The sequence below is a fragment of the Scardinius erythrophthalmus genome (genome assembly GCF_964197995.2).
Source record: "Scardinius erythrophthalmus genome assembly, chromosome: 14".
In the NCBI taxonomy this organism is placed as follows: Eukaryota; Metazoa; Chordata; class Actinopteri; order Cypriniformes; family Leuciscidae; genus Scardinius; species Scardinius erythrophthalmus.
This window is the reverse complement of record NC_138234.1, coordinates 15,200,792-15,220,605: the sequence shown is the minus strand read 5'-3', so window position 1 is coordinate 15,220,605 and position 19,814 is coordinate 15,200,792. Positions and strand designations below refer to the sequence as shown.

The 19,814-nt window shown below is 37.9% G+C and overlaps 1 protein-coding gene across 1 annotated transcript in view; it reads right to left on the bottom strand.

Annotated features, from left to right (window-relative positions):
• Positions 1–17,132, bottom strand: part of LOC308702529 (uncharacterized protein) — a 46,637-nt gene extending 29,505 nt beyond the window's left edge. The window contains exons 1-11 of the mRNA XM_081385459.1: positions 17,034–17,132; positions 16,729–16,833; positions 16,417–16,473; positions 16,079–16,180; positions 15,859–15,960; positions 13,447–13,545; positions 12,824–12,928; positions 8,260–8,376; positions 7,453–7,537; positions 6,252–6,447; positions 4,323–6,153 (exon numbers count right to left, since the gene is read on the bottom strand). Coding sequence (XP_081241585.1) covers positions 4,323–6,153; positions 6,252–6,447; positions 7,453–7,537; positions 8,260–8,376; positions 12,824–12,928; positions 13,447–13,545; positions 15,859–15,960; positions 16,079–16,180; positions 16,417–16,473; positions 16,729–16,833; positions 17,034–17,101 — 2,867 coding nt within the window. The 5' untranslated portion in view covers positions 17,102–17,132. The remainder of the gene's footprint in view (positions 1–4,322; positions 6,154–6,251; positions 6,448–7,452; positions 7,538–8,259; positions 8,377–12,823; positions 12,929–13,446; positions 13,546–15,858; positions 15,961–16,078; positions 16,181–16,416; positions 16,474–16,728; positions 16,834–17,033) is intronic.
• Between the last annotated feature and the right edge of the window lie 2,682 nt (positions 17,133–19,814).

The window sequence follows — 19,814 nt, the reverse complement described above, 5'->3', positions numbered from 1 at the left end:
GCTTTAGAACAAACGCGTCTGCTCTTAAAGGGAATGTGAGATGACGCTCTGATTGGTTTATTTCACGTTACGCCCAAACCACACCTATGAATAATGAAGCTACTTCAGACCAACCCATTTTATCATTTTTTATCATTTTGTCATTTATCCCGCCGGGAAAATAGCAACAGCGCCAAGACCCGCCCACAAAGTTACTTGCGCTTTGCGCTTTGACACTTGTGTTTCAGATCGTTAAAATAGGGCCCTAAATGTTCACTGAAAGAAGGTTCCTCAATAGTGGCTTGTAACCCAACCTCGACATGGTCATAAACTTTATGACTCCAAAGCTGCAGCTCATCCAGTTCCTCTGCAAGCCAACATTCCAACACACACATTAACACACACACATACACGAACTTTGTACATTAAACTTAGAATATAAGCATGTAATTTTTCATATACTCCTGAGTGTTTTTCTAGGTTATATTCACTTTGTGTATGACGTTTATTTGAAGGAACGAACTTGTAAGTGCTTCTATTTGTGCATGTTATTGTAACTTGGTGTTCTTTTAATCTTCATAGGACAAGTTTCATATCTCTGTAAACCTCGCAATCTAACAGGGTCGAATTTCGATAGCAGAATGCAATAATGTACATTGTTTTACACTTTTCATATTTCTGGAGCTGAACAGCTCAAAGCCCATCTCATCATGACTTATTCAAGTGGGCGTGTCTAAACAGGACAAAGGAAAAATCTTCCCGCCCGAGATGCTCCAAGATGATTGGTTCACGCACGTGAAGTAGGCGTGGACCCAGCTTCTCCATAAGAGACTGACACCGAAGTTTCTTGGAGAGCACTTTTTCCGTGAGAGGTTTTTCAAGATCCATGGCTCCCTTTTAGGGAGCATTCTCCGTTTTCTCTTTTATTTCCCTTTAAGTCTTTTATTTTTGTCTTCGGACTCTCCTGAACGTAGCCGGCAACGTCAGCTCAAAGAAAAAGACTCTTTTGAAACTACCGCGCTCGCCATGAAGAGACGAAAGAGCATGCCCTGCTCTTCAGGAAACCCACGCGCAACTCCGCGTCACTCCCGACCGATCTTTCCTTTCCTTTACTAAGTTTTATTTCCATATGTGCCTCTCTGTCACAGTGTCTGGTTGCTTTTCCCCGGGTTTCCACGAGATGTCCTCCTTCCCTCACGGTGTCATCACATATGGACTTCAGTTCCCATAATCCTGTTCGCTACACCTGATTCCCATCACAGTCTCAGCTGCGTTCTATCACCTTAATTATGATTGTGTATATAGTCCTGTCCGTTTCAGTGTGTGTTGTCGAGTCCTTGTAAAATGTACGACACTCTGTGTTCTTGTTCCCTTGCCCGTGAGATCTGTGTTTATTGTTGGACTGAATTAATGAATATCGACTCATGCCTGGATTGTTTACTCTCTTGGAATTTCCTAATTAAAAGACATACTGCACTTGGATCTGTCTCCTCTTGTGTGATTCGTGACACTCTCCTTCCACAAAAGGGATGTTTCGGGCACTTCACGTTCGGTGAACCTTTAGACTTCGCGCGAGTCGCACCGGAAGACACGAAAGACCGCACAGATCCAAAAGGACAAACCCACGCACGCTCGTCTTTCAGCAGCAAAGAGAACCATTTTGCAAGATAAGTTTATTGAACTTTTAATGTAATCTGATTTCTTGTTGTCTCTCAAAGTTTACATCTGGTCTGTGATTTTGCCTAACTGTGATCTTTCTTTGATCGCACATGTTAGTTTTACTTTCTCTCATCTCTCTCATTGTCCGATCTCATTTCTCTCTCTCTCTCATTTTCGTTATTAGTCTTGTTTTTGTTTACATGTTCTGTATATACATACATATTTACTCTGTGTGAATCGTAGTTATGTATTCATTAGTTCAATTATTAAATTTCATATATCCCTGATTGTCTCAATGCTCATTTTCAAGTCAATGATTTGTTGATCCCAGCTACAGGCTTTATCTTGTTACGATTTCAGTAACCTAAATTTTGTAAGGACAAGAGAGTTGTTTCAATGGCCAGCAAACAGCTTTCTTTGAATTATAAGACGTGTTAACTTTATTGAGAAGTTAAGTTAATCTTACGGCTGGTTGCTGGACAACCACCTGTTCGATAATTACATTAATTTACATTAAGGCTTATCTCAAATAAATCGATCTGAGATGGGACTATAATTGATATTTGAATGAGGAATTACAATTCGTTGTAATTGATTATTCATATGCAATCGATCTAGTTTCAGCTTCGATAATTTAATGTAACTGTAATATGCAATATATTAATCATATTCATGATTAATTATTAAAATTCCCTATAGATCATTTGAGCTATTTGTTAATGTACGTACCCAGTGTGGTTACAATGTAAATTAACCATATTTTTTTTCTGAAACACAGTAGCTACTGTATTATTGTGGTAAACTAATTAGTAGTCATTACAATTTATATTAATTAACTGATGGTATTGAAATCTATTATTTATACACAAACTTTGTAAAGGATATCTAAATCACACCTTTTGTCTGCTGCCACACAACTTACCTCAGTATCTCCAATTTACACTTTAAACTCTTCAGTCCAGAGCAGAGATGAATTACTCCTGAACTCTGTAGATTATTATTGTTCATATTCAGCTCTTCCAGATTGTTTTCTGATTCGAGAGCTTTAGCCAGACTTGAACAGCTTTTGTCTGTTAAGTCACAATCGTTTAACCTAAAAGAAATCATTTAGAAATTATTAAATTGCAAAGTAAAATTTACTACAAACAATGGATTTGCTATATACAACTATTTTTAAAATTCCATTTATTACATTTAGACGAACAATAAATAAAATATAATATACTAATTATATATAACAATATACTCTAGTGTGGTGGGCTACACTGAAAATACAGCTTATCTCATACTGCTACATGAAACAAATAAACATGATTATATAAAATAAATTTAATCTTTAATGAAAAGGAGTTTAGTTTGATTTAACTTTATGAGTCTGTAGTGGTGGAGAATCTGGGAGTTAATGATGATTTGATGTGGGTGACCTAAGTATTCAAAGTCTGTCACATGATTCTCACAGAGATCTGGAGGGCAAAACATCCATAGAATTTTACACCTTTTCCTAGCTACAAATATTTAGATTACCTCTCAAAAGAAGAAAAACAAAGATATATGAACAAATGTTAAGATTTGTGAAGCCGCCGCAGCATTTTAATCACTAAAATGATGGGACATTGTAAAACGCTCAACGTAAAAAAAAAAAAGGTAAATATTAAGAGAACAAATTTAGTATACTCCCTAATGATGATGCATATTACATATATTCAAGCAGAATACAAACTCAACATTCTGCAGAATATTTGCAGAATTTAATTTTAATGATGTTGTGTTCCTCTGCAATTTTTTTTTTAAACTGAATTCCCTAGATGCTTAAATATAGTTTAAACATTTTAACTATCTTACTAAGCAATACTGGTTATAATTAAACTGTAAATTAATATGTTAAATAACATTCATAGTGTATAGCGCACAGATTTTTTATAATCGTTACTGCTGATATTGCTTTTTTATTTTGCACCGGCATTCAAAGGGCTAATAGGCCTTATGCCCAGCTCCACTACTTCCTGAACTTCAGCCAGCTCCTTTGTTTCCTGTCTGTCATTATTGGACAAACTGATTAATCCAGGTGTGTCTGATTATTGTTACTGAGGTCAGGCACACCTGGATTAATCAGTTTGTCCAATAATTGCAGACAGGAAACAAAGGAGCTGGCTGAAGTTCAGGAAGTAGTGGAGCTGGGCATAAAGCCTATTCACAGGGTTCCATAGCCAGGTCGAGGAACTAGAGAGAGAGTTAGGCTGGTGCACCTGTGTTACATTTGTTCAGTGTTACAATTAAAAGTTCAGAAACGGAGCCTCCTTTGTTGGTTGTTCTTCAGACATTACAATATACTTGTACCTGGTATATGAATAATAATTTATGGAAATTTTTGATCAATGTTTTTTTTTTTTCTCTTTTTAATTACTTTTTAGTAATTTTTATTTTTATCATATGTCTTCAACCTGCCTCCTGAAGGCCCAGTGTCCTGCAAAATTTAGCTTCAACCAGTGGCGTGCCAGACCTCACAAGCCACAAACCCCAGCTCCAACCCCCCATGGACTACACCCTAATTAATACACCTAAAGCAGCTAATCAGGCTCTTCGGGATTACTATAAAAACACAAAATGAAGCAGGTTGGATATAAACATTGTAGGGCAGTGGGCCTTAAGGGCCGGGCCGAGGACCTCTGCTTTAAATGACTTACAGAGCTCTTTTGGAGATTTTCACAACTTCCAACAGTCTAAAGAGACACTCGTCTGATTTCTTGAATTTCTGAAGATCAAACTCCTCCATCTCCTCGTCTGATGTCAACAACACAAAGGCCACAGCAGACCACTGGGCAGGTGAAAGATCAGCAGTTGACAGACTTCCTTCTCTTAGTTGAGTCTGTATCTCTTTCACCAGAGTTTGATCATTCAGCTCATTCAGACAGTAGAACAGATTGATGGATCTCTCTGGAGACAGATTCTTATCTAATTTCTCTTTGATGTACTGAACCATTTCCTTTTTGCACTGGTCATTGTCTTCTTGCTGTGTCAACAGACCTCGTAAGAGTGGACGATTGGTCTGGAGTGACAGACCGAGAAGGAAGCGAAGGAAAAGGTCTAGGTGTCCAGTTTCACTCTCGAGCGCCTTGTCCACTGCAGTCTTGAGCAAATCAATCATGGCTTCATTTTTGTTTTCCTGTTCTGCAGACTCTTGAACAAACACACTTTTCTTGTTGATGTCTAGAAACAGATGTGCATAAAGAGCTGCAATAAACTCTTGAATACTCAAGTGAACAAAGCAGAAAGTGGTACCAAGAATGATCCCTTTTTCTTCCTTAAAGATCTGGGTACACATGCCTGAATACACTGATGCTTTAGAGGCATCAATACCACATGATTCCAGGTCTGTGTCATAGAAGAGCAGGTTGTTTCTTTGCAGCTGATGAAATGCCAGGTTCCCCAGTGAAAGGATGGCGTCTTTATCCCAGGAAACATCTGGTGCGTATTTTCCATCATACTTTCGTCTGTTCTGCTGGATCTGAAAGCGTAGAAAGTGTGTGTACATTTGTGTCAGAGTCTTGGGAGTGTATTCAGTATTTGATTCCTGCAGTGTTTTAGAGGCTTCATCAGACTGATTGTCATTATTTCTTTTCTCTTCCAAAATGTTCTGGAGAACAGTGGCTGAGATCCAGCAGAAGACGGGGATGTAGCACATGATAAAGAGACTCTTTGATTGTTTAACATTGTCAATGATTTCATTGGCCAGATCCACATCCGTGAATCTATTTCTGAAGTATTCCTCCTTCTTTTGTGCATCATTGAATCCTTGTACTTCTGTCACACGGTCGATACATTCAGGAGGAATCTTACTGGCAGCTGCTGGTCTGGTGGTGATCCAGATGAGAGCAGAAGGAACCAGATTTCCCTTGATGAGGTTCGTCAGGAGAACATCCAGAGAGGCTGGTGACGATACATCACGCCACGTCTCATTACCCTCAAAGTTTAGAGGAAGGCGACATTCATCCAATCCATCAAGGATGAAAAGGACTTTGAATTTATCATTTCTTGCAAGGTTCAGTCCTTTTATCTCTGGAAAAAAAAAACTTATAAGACTTGTTAAGCTTTGTTTTTCTTTCTCCTTTAAGTTCATCTCTCGAAATGCAAGAGGAAATATGAAAGTAATATCCTGATTTTCTTTTCCTTCAGCCCAATCCACAATAAACTTTTGCACAGAAATGGATTTTCCGATGCCAGCAACTCCTTTTGTCAGTACAGTTCTGATCTCCTTGTCTTGTTCAGGTGATTCAAACAAATTTTTGCATTCAACTGGTATCTCTTGTGATTCTTGCCGCCTGGCAGCAGCCTGAATCTGCCTTACTTCATGTTCTGTATTGACTTGTTTACTAGCACCCTGAGTCATATAGAGATCTGTGTAGATGTTATTCAGAAGCTTGGAGTCACCGTGCTTTGCAATTCCTTCAGATACAGATTGATGCTTCTTCTTCAGGTTTGATTTTAGTGGTCGTTGATGAATGAGGACCAGCTCATCTAACATACAAATGATAATAAAAAATGGATATGCATCATTTTCTCTTGTACATTTTATAAGTGACATAGACAGATTGTTATGCCCATGAAACTCTTACCTTGTAGAGCATCTGCAGCTTCAACATGCTTCATATCTCTCAGGAAGTAGAGTGTCATATCAAGAGCTGCTTCTTTAATATCACGCATTTCCTCTATAAAGTCCTGCACAAAGTATTGTGTGTTCTCTCTTTTCAGTATTTTCTTAAACTTTTCCAGCTCATTCTTCAGAAATATGGTCATTTTGTTCTCAAGAGCCTAAAAACAAAGCAAGAAAAAATAAGGGGCAGACCAAAAAAAGTAACCAAATCCTATACCCTTCTCAAATACATTTAAAACGTAAAAAATTTAAACAATTTACTTGTAGTACAAATGACAGACAAGCAACAATAAAAGTCACTCATTTAGTTATGATATGACAGTATTGACCATATGTGAGGTAAAGTCGTGGTGAATAAAAAAACACAAACAGCAGGCCCGGTTCCAGAATCAAATAACTGACGGTGCTTCTGAAATTAGTGAGGGTATTTTGTTAAAGTGCAGATGAAGGCAGAGCAATGGTTCCACCATAGCAGTGTAGGCTACAGAGGGACATTTAAGATTATATGCAACACAATAAATCTCTAACTAACTCACCGTGTCTACACCTTGTTTGTTAATGAGAGGTTTCGCAATCCTGCATAACTCAGCACTGAATAAAACTCTGGGGTTTTGAGCGGTGAGTGGATTCTGACTAACTTAAACACCTCTGATTGACCATTGTGTTCATGAGATCAACAACAATGTCTGTGATTGGCTACATTGCTCACTGCTGCAAAAAACACATTGTAAATAGATACGTTTGACGTTCTCCAGAGCGGAAACGCAAATATGCACTGGAGCGTTTGCTAAATCTGTTTTGCCGATATAATATAACAATATTATTTGATGTATTGTTTTAATTTATTACTGTGAAGCTGCTTTGATACGTGAAAAAGCGCTATATAAATAAACTTGACTTGACTTGACTCGACTATTATTACATTATTATTACCTGGTATGGATCAAATCCAACAATCAACATGATTTCTTGGTATCTCAGTTCATGTGATTTTTTAATCACTGCCATTAATAAGTCATGAGTTTGACTTATTTTTGAGTTGAGATTTGAAAAATTAGGGATTGTTAGAACATCAGTTAGTATGATTCTATTTATGTTTTAAGGTTTAAAAATAAGAATTAAATACAGTTTTAAATGTGTTCAATAACCTGTTTTTTACTTACCTTGAATATCCAGAGGAGATTTGTTTTGAAATCTCTGCGGAAGCGGTAATTCTTGAAGTCCGAGTCAGATTTCTCATATTGAACCCTGGAAGCAAAATAAATGTGATTTTTTTGCATTTCAATCCATACTATTGGCTCAGTTACAAGAAAGAGCAGAGTTTTGTGGGGGCACTATCCTCTTGGTAGTAATAATAGACTATTGCATATACAGTATATTCCACTTGACCCTGATGACTGAAATTTATGATCTCATTGCAAAGTGCTGAATCGAACTTTCAAAAATTGACAGTGTAATTTATATTTAAATGGGTCACTGCACACAGTCAGTTTGATTCAAAAGGCACAAATACATTATATTGAAAAACCATGTTACATATCATGGCTTATTACGTCTGAAAAAAATAAACCTAATTACATGTTGACAACATAGATCCATTTAAGTTGGAAGTGAATGGTAAACTGTGGTATACAAGACCCTTTCCAAAAAATTAGAATATCATGGAAAAGTTTATTTATTTCCATGATTCCATTCAAAACATTAAACTTCCATAGATTATAGATTCAGGGCCCACAACTTAAACGATTTCAAGTTTTTAGTTGTTCATTTGAAATCCTGTTTTCGTGGGTTTTATGAGCTGGAGGCTCAAATTATGTACAAATAAGCAACTAAATACTTGAAATCGTTTAAGTTGTGGGCCCTGAATCTATAATCTATGGAAGTTTAACGTTTTGAATGGAATTATGGAAATAAATAAACTTTTCCATGATATTCTAATTTTTTGGAAAGGGTCTGTATTGTGTTCTCACCTGTTGAGAAGAAAAGATGCCAGTTCCTCATCACTCTTCAATTGCTTCTGTGCTTTTAGAGCTTCCCACCGTGTACATTCTGCACCAATATTTACTGTGGTCTTTTGCCCTTTGTTACTGAACCACACACAAAAAGAAAAAAAAAACATAAAAATTAACGGGTTCACAGTTGTCAATTTCATTTGGCCAAAATCAAGAGTAGCGTCAGTTCTGGCAAGTCACGTTAGTAAAGCTAGCATCAGCTGACTCTCAGCTTCTCCATGTCTACCTACAGGAATACGACACCTTTCACAGCATTCATATATTTAAGCTCCTTCAGTATTATCAACAACAATCTTGTTTCTCAGGAGCTAATTACCCTCCTCTGTTCCCCAGCTGCTCCTCTCGTCCAGTCAGGATTTGGCATTCTGATTCCCCTTTGAACTAGACTAAATTCTCAAATTATCTTGTACATTAAAAGATTGAATTAATGATATCTGCAATACGTTCATGTTGGTTCTGTTCTGTTTACCCTAAGGAGGGTTATTTCTGCTCTCCCTCCTCTTATCCATGCAAGGCTGCATGGATGCGCAGGGAGTTCTCGCCCAGAACAGAACCGTCAATACAAACTGTTGGCCCTATTTTAACGATCTATGTTGTTTTGGGTGTTGAGGGAGGTCCACCTGAGAGTGGCACTTCCTTCGCTTCATTTGCACCTCCAACTCGACATCAACGCAGAAAGGGTCACAATAAGAAATCTGTAACTCAGGATGCAGCCCACGAGCTGACTTGGTTACTAAAACATATAACCATCTAAAAATATTCTACTGAATAAAGAGGTTGCTGTCCATCTCTGTCTTTCTCAAATCACATGAGAGAGCAGTGACAAGGCTCATTATCCACAAATACAAAGGAACTATTGTATCTTCGGAGAACAAGCCACTGGCCAGACATCGTCATGCTTACACAGAAATAGCAGGACTACACTTGCTGGGACCAGCAAGTCATACATGTGATATTCAGTGTTGGGAGTAACGCGTTACAAAAGTAATGTATTACAGTAACTTGTTACTTTTTGTTGTAACGCAGTAGTGTAAGGCATTACTGATCAATTTTCAGTAATATTTTACTCGGTACATGTTCAGTAACGCTTGCATTACAACACACTTTTAGCCCAAAATTTAATTGTTCAAAAAACAAACAAAAAAAAAACAGCCAGACCGCGAAACTTTAACGAATGAAAAATGCAAGCAAGTTATTACCTGTTTGTGGTCAGTCAATAGCCGTCCAAGTTTGTAAATAATGACTAAATTACAGCTTCTGATATATTTGTATAGCGATTTATTTCATTCATCTCCCTCTTGCTGGTGTACCTTTTGTATTGTGTGACACAGTCCAGTAAAAGCGTGTTTTGGGCAGGTTTTACAGGAGTGCCGCGAGGCATGATTTCGGTCTATGTGCTGGTGCTGGCCAGTGAAGAGCGGTTAATGGGATAATATGGTAAGAAGACTGTACATTCGCGGAATGGACGTACACGCATTACTCTGTTCTGTGTTTTCTTTCTAACCAGAGAGCAGTCTGTTTTCTTTTGTTTTGAATTGTTCTGTTTAAAAGTAGACATGTCTGACTGTGAGGCAAGTAGATGCTATGTTTCGGTTCATTTATGAGAAGAGCTCCAGTTCACGCGCCCGCGCCTCCGTGTCCTGATTATCTCTTGTCTACTATATTTACTTCTTATTTATTTAATCCATGCAGGCAATTGGTTGATGAAACATTGATTAAAATTAAGATACAATTAATACAAAACGAAATTCACTCCAAAGAAAGGCTTTGTGCTTTCTGTTTGAGAATTCTGGGAAAGTTTTAAATCAGTCTTTTAGTGCCGCTTTCAGAAGGCTCACGTCCGTAACCGGGAACTGTCCCAACCATAACATTGTTTTCCTCATAAAAGCGAACACGAAAAATAAAATAAAATAAAATGAATATATTATGTTCTGTGGATAGCCAACCCTTCTTCATCCGGTGGGTAGTATTAGTTTTGGCTTGCTTAGGCTATAGTGTAATTCACAGAATTACTAAACAATATTTTGCTACCTAAAAGTTAAAGAGTTTTTGTGTCACGCATGCATGCATGTCTATTTCCCTCATATTAAATATAAAACGCATGTGTAGACTGATATTTTTCTAATGTCTGGACACCTTTATTAAGGGAGTAGCCTATGGATATATAAACAGACGTTTCAATATATTGGTATTAAATACATTTTCTGAGAATTTATATTTCAAGTTTTTACTGCAAATGTCACATCCATAAAGCTGGAACTGCCCAATTTTAAAACATTTATTCTCAACTAGTTTTGTGGTGTAGGTACGTATTTTATAATGTTAATTTCAAATAATACTATAAATTAAAGATGTGGTAGCTTTGGATCTGGACGGGAAAGATAACTCTGGGAGTTGGAAGGGGTGTGTCGTGATTCTGCCTTCTCACACCGCGCACCGTGACACAGGTTTGTGGATCTGAGTGTCACAGTTTCATATCGCATATCGTTACAGCTCTAATCATTTTAGAATGTTAAGTTCTACTTCTGTAGTTATTTTGGTGAAAGTAACTCAAAAGTAATACAGGAGTAATGTAACGCATTACAATTCTGAGACAGTAATATTGTAAGGTAATGAATTACTTTTAAATAACAGTAACAAGTAATGTATAATGTATTACAGTTTGGAAGTAACTTGCACAACACTGGTGATATTGAACTAACAGTCATGTGCCTTACAGTAACTATGATGAAGACCTCTGAATTCAGACTATAAAAGAAGAGACCTGGACAGGACTCTTTGCTCTACCTTGCAATCTCCAGTCCGATACGCCAGCAGTTATCGGATGCAAGAAGCTTTAAAGCCTAGCTAGTATTTCTCTGTTAGTTAGTACTCCTTTTATAATCTGTAACAAGTATTCTTTTCATTTGATTCTTTTAATAAATATTGTTAAACATTTATTATAATCATCTGACTAGACATTGGATTTTTGGGTACGTGTCACATTCTTCTTTCTGGATCAGGAAGATCCTGACCGGAGGAAACGACAAGAGGGTAAGCATTCTTTTGATATAAGAATAATCACTGTGAGATTTGATTGATTAAAAAGCCTAGCCAAAGAGGCAGCTTACGACAGGGTTATTGTTGTATAGCGAACACGGTTGAAGAGTACCTAAAAATATAGACTTATACTACGAAGGGGAAATCTATTATCTTTCTAATAGAATACGAATTTGTAGAGACTGATCGCCTAACTATTGAGGACACGACTAAAGGATAGGCTCTTTAGTTACCGCGGGATTATCTATATGTCCTGGATAGGATGTAGGATAATTTGGAACGGTATTAATCGTGATAAAACTTCGCAATGTGCATGGTCTACAGGCAAGTGCACTTAGGGAGTGTCCGAATCCACCTTTGCTAGTTCAACAACGGGAAAAATGGTCGGTGCGCCCGTCACTGTCACATGCCTGTCCTGTCTTGTGTTGCACATGGGTGTTTTGTTATTTTGGGCCATGTGCTCATTTCATTGTCTGATCCCTCCCCCTTGTTATCTGATTATTGTTTGAGTTCTTCCACCTGTTCCCTCTTGATTTGTTCCCTTTATAAGTCCCCTCTTGTTTGCAGTCTGTGTCGGTTCGTTGTCCGTATTTCTCGTTCCTGGAGTTTCCTGAGTTTTTGTTTTGTACCTTGTCTGCATGTCATTAATAAATTTCCTCTGCATTTGTATCCTCGTCTCATGATCATCTATACCGTGACAGTCACATGGTCTAAAAGGGTTGTCCCTATTCTCTTAATGAGTAATGGGTGTGTTTTGGGCGTAACGTGCAAAAAACCTATCAGTGTAATTTCCCATTCCCTTTAAAGCCAGTTTGCAAGCGGAAAGAGTAAACGCATCTCAAGAAAGCAAATGGACCTGCTCGTGCGCGAGGTTAAAGCGCACAAACAGACCATCTACGGGACAAGCCAGATTCCATCATATCTTCTTTATGTACACAATATTAATTTTTTACATTGTAATATTTTTTCTTTTGTAATATTTGGCATGTTTGTGTGCTGCTACGCATCCCTGTGTTGTGAACCCACCAACAGGCACACATTACTAACTTGCTCTTTAATTAACAAAAAATAAAAAATTATAAAAAATTATATATATACATATATATATTTATTGCGCCATTGACTTTAGACCAGGTTTCAGTTGATCAATGGTGCAGTCTATTTCAGTTGCCTCAAAATACCAATGCACAAACAACGTACCTGAACACACCTCATTTTCAGACCAGCACGCCCATGGGCACACAAATGGGAGCAAATGCATTTACTATTTAAACAACGTGGCGCAGGACATGAAAATGTAAACTACGCTGCATTGCGCTGGGTATAATAGGGCCCTGTATGCTAATTGACAATCGAATTTGACGATAGTGGTCCTGACAGAACCATTATCAAACCAGCAGCTTACTGCTACCTACTTCATGAGTACAGAAAGGTGGTTGATTGAAAAAACTGTTTTATGATAAAAAAAGAACACAAGAAATACCTTTTGGTAGATGATGGTGTTTTCTCACAGAAGTTCGGTCCATCACCTTTTGAATGGTCACTCTTCATAGACACAAAGCTGGATGCATGTGAATACGATCTTTCCCTAATGACACAGAGCAGAAAGAAGAAGAAAAAAACTACAGGATACTGCTGTGTCATTTAAAGAGGTTTGGTGTTGCAAATGGTACTTAGATGCAATATTGCCCCATATGGAATTTATTTATACTTTATTGCCTGTTCTGTATTTCCACTGTGGAATGTAGTGCCCTAGTGGCTACCTGTGTTACTGAATGACCATGTTCATTAACAAGTAAAGCCGATTACAATTTTCTTTCAAAATTCTTTGATTTATTCTTGGATTTAGTCAAGTTCTAGTACATACACTAAGTTAACATCACTGCATGTTTGTGTAACATGTTTGTTCTGTTTTGGTTTGGTTCTGTCATTTGCTTCTGTGATCTTCTGCGTGTTTGTTTTGTATAAAGTGTTTGTTTTAGATTTTCCTTCTCTTAATATAGACATGCACCCCAATACAGTTACATGTGACAATAGATTTTACTTATTTAATAATAATTAATCAATGGATCACATGTAAGACGCTTTGAGAAACAGATTAAATACCTTTTGTCACCTGGTGTTTTCTCACTGAAGTTTGGTCCATCACCTTTTGAATGGTCACTCTTCACAGACACAGAGGACAAATGTGAGCCTGATCTTTCACTAATGACAAAGAGACAAAAAACACTTTACTACTGGAGATACTTCAGTCTCATTTGAAAAAGGTTTGATGTTGCAAATGCTAATTAGATGGGTAGATGGAAAAACTAACAGCAAAGGAGGCTTTCTTTGAACTCTATGCCTGCTCTTACACGGCCAAGGAGGCCATCCCTGAACACCCTGTGAGCCCCTGTTCTGTCACAGCCAAGGAAGCCTTCCTTGAACTGTCGGCCAAAATTAACTCATTATCTACTTGCCAAGGAAGCCAGCTTCGTGGTGGTCCCCTGCTCCACCAGCTCCGCCATAGTGGTCACCAGCTCTGCCTGCTCCTCCGTAGTGGTCAATGTTGTGGTAAATTCAAAGTCCTCAAATCGGGTCTCAAAGAAATCTCTCAAGAGTCGAAGTTCCAGGTCTCAGAAGAATTATGTGTTATGTTCGTTATTGTTTGTTTCATTAAACACCCCTGCACTTTGATCCTCATCTCAGTCTGCTTTTGTTTTTATTGGTTCCTTTGTTTCTGTGTCATTGTCTTATTGGGTTATTGTGTTGATTACTTTCAGGTGTGTCTTGTTATGTCATTAGTCCTTGAGTATATATAGCCCACATTTCCATTGTTTCCTTGTCTAGATTTGGTGTGTGTGTAACCTATTGTTTAGTGAGTTTGTCAAGCCTGATCTGTTCATAGTGAAGTCTGTTCAATTTAAGCCATATTCTAGTCTTTAAGTTTGTCATGTTTTTGTTTGGTTTGTCTTGTATTCTGTTTCCATAAACTGCTCACTTTCAACTTGCCTCCAGAAGATTAATATTACAGAAAGCTAGGCTAAAATTAACCTTGCAGTTTGTCTTCTTCGACTACGTCAAGGAAACAGGACTATAGAGGACTACGTTGATGAGTTTCTTGGACTCTCCAACCATGTGGATTTTCAAGACATCACCCTTAGGGACATTGTTTTGCAGGGGGTTATATTAATAAATTTGCTTGTGGCTTCCTGGGGGAAAGATCCACTGGTCTCTGGCGCAATACAATCATACTCTGTTGTTAAGCAGCTCATCATTCACTGTGGGAATTGCAGAGGAGAAACCTCGCAATTCCGCAGCACATGCCATGCCAGAGTCTCTTCAAGTCCAAGAACGTTCTATGCCCTATGTTACGGTCATGAAGGCTGTTCATGTTCTTGCTTCACCATGGCCTTCCAATCTACCAAATCCGCCATGGCGACTTACTGCTCTACTGTTGTGGTCATCGCCAGCTCTACCCTGGTGGCCCACTTAGCTCCTGGCTCTGCTATGGGCACCTGATCCTCCATGGTTTCTTTGACTGCTCCACAGTCTTTGATCTTGTCCATGATCCAGGCCCTCTCCCTCATCTCCTTCATGGGCCTGGCCCTCCATTCCTCCCCTTGGGCCTTCTCCAATCCACCACCCTCCTGATCTTGTTTGTGTTTTGGGTGGGTGTGCCATTGGCAAATGGATCCGCCATTTGTTGGGCAACTTGGGGGGGATATGTCACATTCGGATTTGATATCACTTTCATGTTTTTATGTCTTTTATTTTGTATTTGTCACACTTCTGTTCCTGGTTTTGTCATGTGATTCCCATAATTCCTGTGATCTCATAATGTGTTCATGTCATGTGCTCCTTTTGCTATAGGCTTGTTTGACTTCATGCAGCGCTGAGCAGACTGATCGGCAACTGACTTGAAGTAGCGCATGCTGGTTAGAAAAACGTCTTGAAACAGCACCAACGCCACGTGACTGTGACGTATGCCATCAAAGTACTGCGAGAGCGAATTGAGATCAGCTGGCTCGTTCATTCTGCGCAGCTTCTCCAGAGTGGCTGCACAAGCTCTGATGACGACACAACTGTTTCACGATTGGCCCAGATTCACCGCATGACAATGATCACGTCTGTTTCATGTTTATTCTCACACCTTCAGTTCTACTAATGTTCACAAATCTGTTTTTTATAACAGTAAAAGCTCTTTTCATGTAGTCATGATGTTATATTGTGTCATGTACATCAAAATAAAACTGATAAAAAACATAGACCCCACTTCATTGATTGTATAGGCTTATGTTGAACTACATTCCTGTACAAACAGACTTACAGTCAATAAAGTATTGAATCAAAATACTGAAAATTCTGTTTCAATGAACTGCACATGGGTTCTCACTTTCAACTTGCCTCCAGAGGATTAATATTACACAGACATTGTGTGTATTAATTAATTTATTCTTGTATTTAGTCAAGTTCTATCACATTTACCACCGTGAGAAGATTAGTTAACGTTGCTGTAATGCAAAACATATAAAATACCTTTTGCCAGGTGTTTTTTCCTCACTGAAGTTTGGTCCATCCCCTTTTGAATGGTCACTCTTTACAGATAAAGATCTGGATACATGTGAGCCTGATCTTCCACTAATGACAAAAAGAACATGGAGAAAAACACTTGACTACAGGAAATTATTCCAACTACATTGTCAAACGTTCTCACAACAGCTCACGTACAGTATTTCAGCCGTTTGTTAGATGTTACCTTTCGTTAGATGGGGTTTTCTCATTGAAGTTTGGTCCATCACCTTTTGAATGGTCACTTTTCACAGACACAGAGATGGACACAAGTGAGCCTGATCTTACACTAATGGCACAAAGAAAAAAGAATCTTTACTTCAAGAATTACTTCAGTCTCCATTGAAGAGAAGTTGCAAATGGTAATTAAATAAGGAATAACCGTGCATTTATTGTACCGGTATTATTCATTCAAGTTCTGGTTTCAGTTTACTTTATTATCCACATTGTGCAAAAATGGTCTCTGTCTCCACCATACAATACATAGCATAATTTAAATAATGTAACATAAATCATGTGGAATACCTTTTGGTTTGTGACAGTGTTTCTTCACTGAAGGATACACGTGAGCCGGATCTTTTACTAATAATACAAAGAAGAGAGTAAAGAAAATTTGAACTACGGAGTCAGATTTAGTTTTGCAATTAAGTTATTAAATACAATGTACTGCGAAAAAACAGTTTAAACATGTATTATTATTATTTTATCAACCATGACACTAGAAAATGTATTAAAACAATGCTTTAAGAAAAGAAATCTAAATGTTTTAAGAAAAATATTTATTGAAGTACTTTCTTACAGTCTATGTGTTACAACAATAAGAAACCCATGAAATACCTTTTGGTAGATGATGGTGTTTTCTCACTGAAGTTTGGTCCATCACCTTTTGAATGGTCACTCTTCATAGACACAGAGCTGGACACATGTGAGCCCGATCTTTCACTAACAAAAGAAGAAAAGAAAAAAGAAAAAAAAACCACATAAAACATTACAACAGGAGGTTACTCAGTGATATATATATATATAGAAAATGCATTAACACAATGCTTTAAGAAAAGAAATCTAAATGTTTTAAGAAAAATATTTATTAAAATACTTTCTTACAGTCTATGTGTAGCAACAATAAGAAACCCATTAAATACCTTTTGGTAGATGATGGTGTTTTCTCACTGAAGTTTGGTCCATCACCTTTTGAATGGTCACTCTTCATAGACACAGAGCTGGACACACATGAGCCCGATCTTTCACTAACGAAAAAAAAAAAACATAAAACATTACAACAGGAGGTTACTCAGTGATATATATAGAAAATGCATTAACACAATGCTTAAAAGGTAAAATATGCAAGATTTTTTTTGCCGCTAGAGGGCGCTACATTCCAAACAACAACAACGGCGTAGCTTGATGACGATGTGAAGGAGCGTGGAATGATGGGAACTGTCATTTTAAACTCCACCGTGGATGTAAATCAGTCAGACGGGAATCGAAAAATCATGTTCATGGATGAGGATAAGTTCTATTTTTATAATGACATGCTTTTTGTGGCGAGGGGGGGCGAGGTTCAGCGCGGTCTGTAATGGGAGAGAGAAGAGATAAGCGGGACGCAAGTAGGTCAAGTGCAAATGACGAACACCTGTGTCTTATTGCTGTGATCCGCGTGGAGAGACCGCTTATAAACCGCGCGGTGGAACGAGAGAGAGACTGAAGAGAAAATTGGACGCAGAGAAAGAAAACCGGTGGATCCGAGCTCTCATTTTTGAACTGTTTTGTGCCGTCGCGGTTGCCACGGTGAATGCGCGTTGTGCACGACTTTTGTTTGTTTTGCTTTATTTTAATAAAGTACGAGTCACAGTCACACCGACCCCTGTCTTCTTCCTTCCTGACTCTTGAACCTCATCACACTTTTATTTCATTAAAATGAATTAACCGCGAGAAAAGTAAGGTTTAATACTAAATTGGTTATCATAGATGTTACTGTATGTCGAATTCATTGTTGTGATAATAACGCGGCGCAGTTTTACGTGTTCTAAACAATTGTTGTAAAAGTACATTTGAACATACCCACATCATTTGCCAAAATACGGATTTATCTTTATGTATAACACATGCCATATTTATTTACATGGCCATAAACACCAGACGTGATAAACAATGTCAATAAACTAAACACAAATCTAAAGAAATAATACTTCCCTTACATAAACATAACTATTACTGAATGCTTCATTTGGAAAATATAAAATTAAGCATGCTTTGTCGACAGAACCAGCTGCAATCGGTAAAGAATAATTGTGTTCCATAACGACTGCATGAACAAGCTAACGTTTGTTTCTTGATAGACGCTACAACTACAACTTCCACATTTGTCCAGGACTCCACGCAGTACGAGCGGAAACCGAGGGTAACGAGGATATGACGCAATTGACTGGCGACTCCCAGCTCCCCCCTGCTCTAACGCCCCGTTTCCTTGGTTAAAATCGCAATTTTCTCACGATTTAAAAATAGTTGGAAACATTTGGGATATTGTAAGTAATCAACTTAACAAAATATATAACACTGGCCTTGAGATTATGGGATATTTTAAGGCGAGACACTACAGGTGAATAGGGTCAAATTTTTAAATAATAGATAACACCATGAAACTTCCTCAGTTCATTACTTACACAAGTTCATAAAAAAAATGTTTTACAAGTTTTTGAAATTTTTATGTTTACTTATGCAAATTAGGTATTATCTCATTAAATATGTGCAATTTTGCATATTTTTTCAGTAGATATATCTGAAAATATGCTAAAGCCAGAAGCAAAATTATTTTTTCATTTTGATTACACACAAGATGAAAAAAGATGTTCAGAGGGATTTCAGGATATATACTTTCATTACCTAGGAAATCAAAATATACTGTCCATAGCCTTAAAATATCGATTTTCGCCATTTTTTTTTAATTAAAATGTCACATAAATCAGGCCAGGAATGATTTATTAACAAATCCCTCTGAACAGATCTTCAAAATACTGCTAAGTGTATAACTGGAAAGTTTGCTACATAGGCTGAGATGTTTGTACTGGAGAATGACAAAAAACTCATTTTGAGAAAACGGCATTTAAAGATTTAAATAGGGGAATTTAATACATTTTTATTGAAAAACATTGCTCAAAAAAAGAATAAATGCTCAGGCACTTAGTAATAACAATATATAATATTTCAAGCTCATGAAAACTGATTATTTAATAACATGGCAGGCATATAAGGCCTACAACTGCAGTAACTCAATTAATTAACATTGGCGTATCATGCATAAAATTGCAGACAAAAACCACGCTAGACAGTATGGACACAGAACAAGACCAACAGTAGCTGTCACAGCTTTTTAAAGACTAATTGTCAATTCCAGCACCATATGTAGGTCCCTCCAACATCTCTTGCTGGTGCCTTTTCACTTTCTTGTCTGTACTCACAAGTTTTCGTTTGCGTTTCGCACTTGCGGACTGAATGGCATTTGCTTTGGACACCCTGAGCAGGTCTGTCTGCTTGATGGTGTTCACTGTAATAAGTGTGCTCTCCAGCCACAAATTTGCCATCACATTAAGCATAGCTGAGGCACCCTCATTAAAAGAGGAGATGGCCATGCTTGCTGCTGCCTCGACCCTGTTCTTGCCTACAAAAACAGTTTTTGGGCAGCGGGCCCATATAACCGAATTGAGGCACTCATTGGCATTTTGTGTGCCACCATGCTGCATTCTTTGCAGCAAACTGTCGCTTGACATGCGATGATAGATGGGAAGAAGTTTCTGTCCTACCTCGTGAGATAGAAAATTTGCAGCATGTCGAGTGTGGCTTTCAGGGGTCTCGTCTTTGTCTTCTGCCCTCCGATACCAACACCAAGATGGATTGCACCTAGTATGCAATGGTGTTTCATCTGT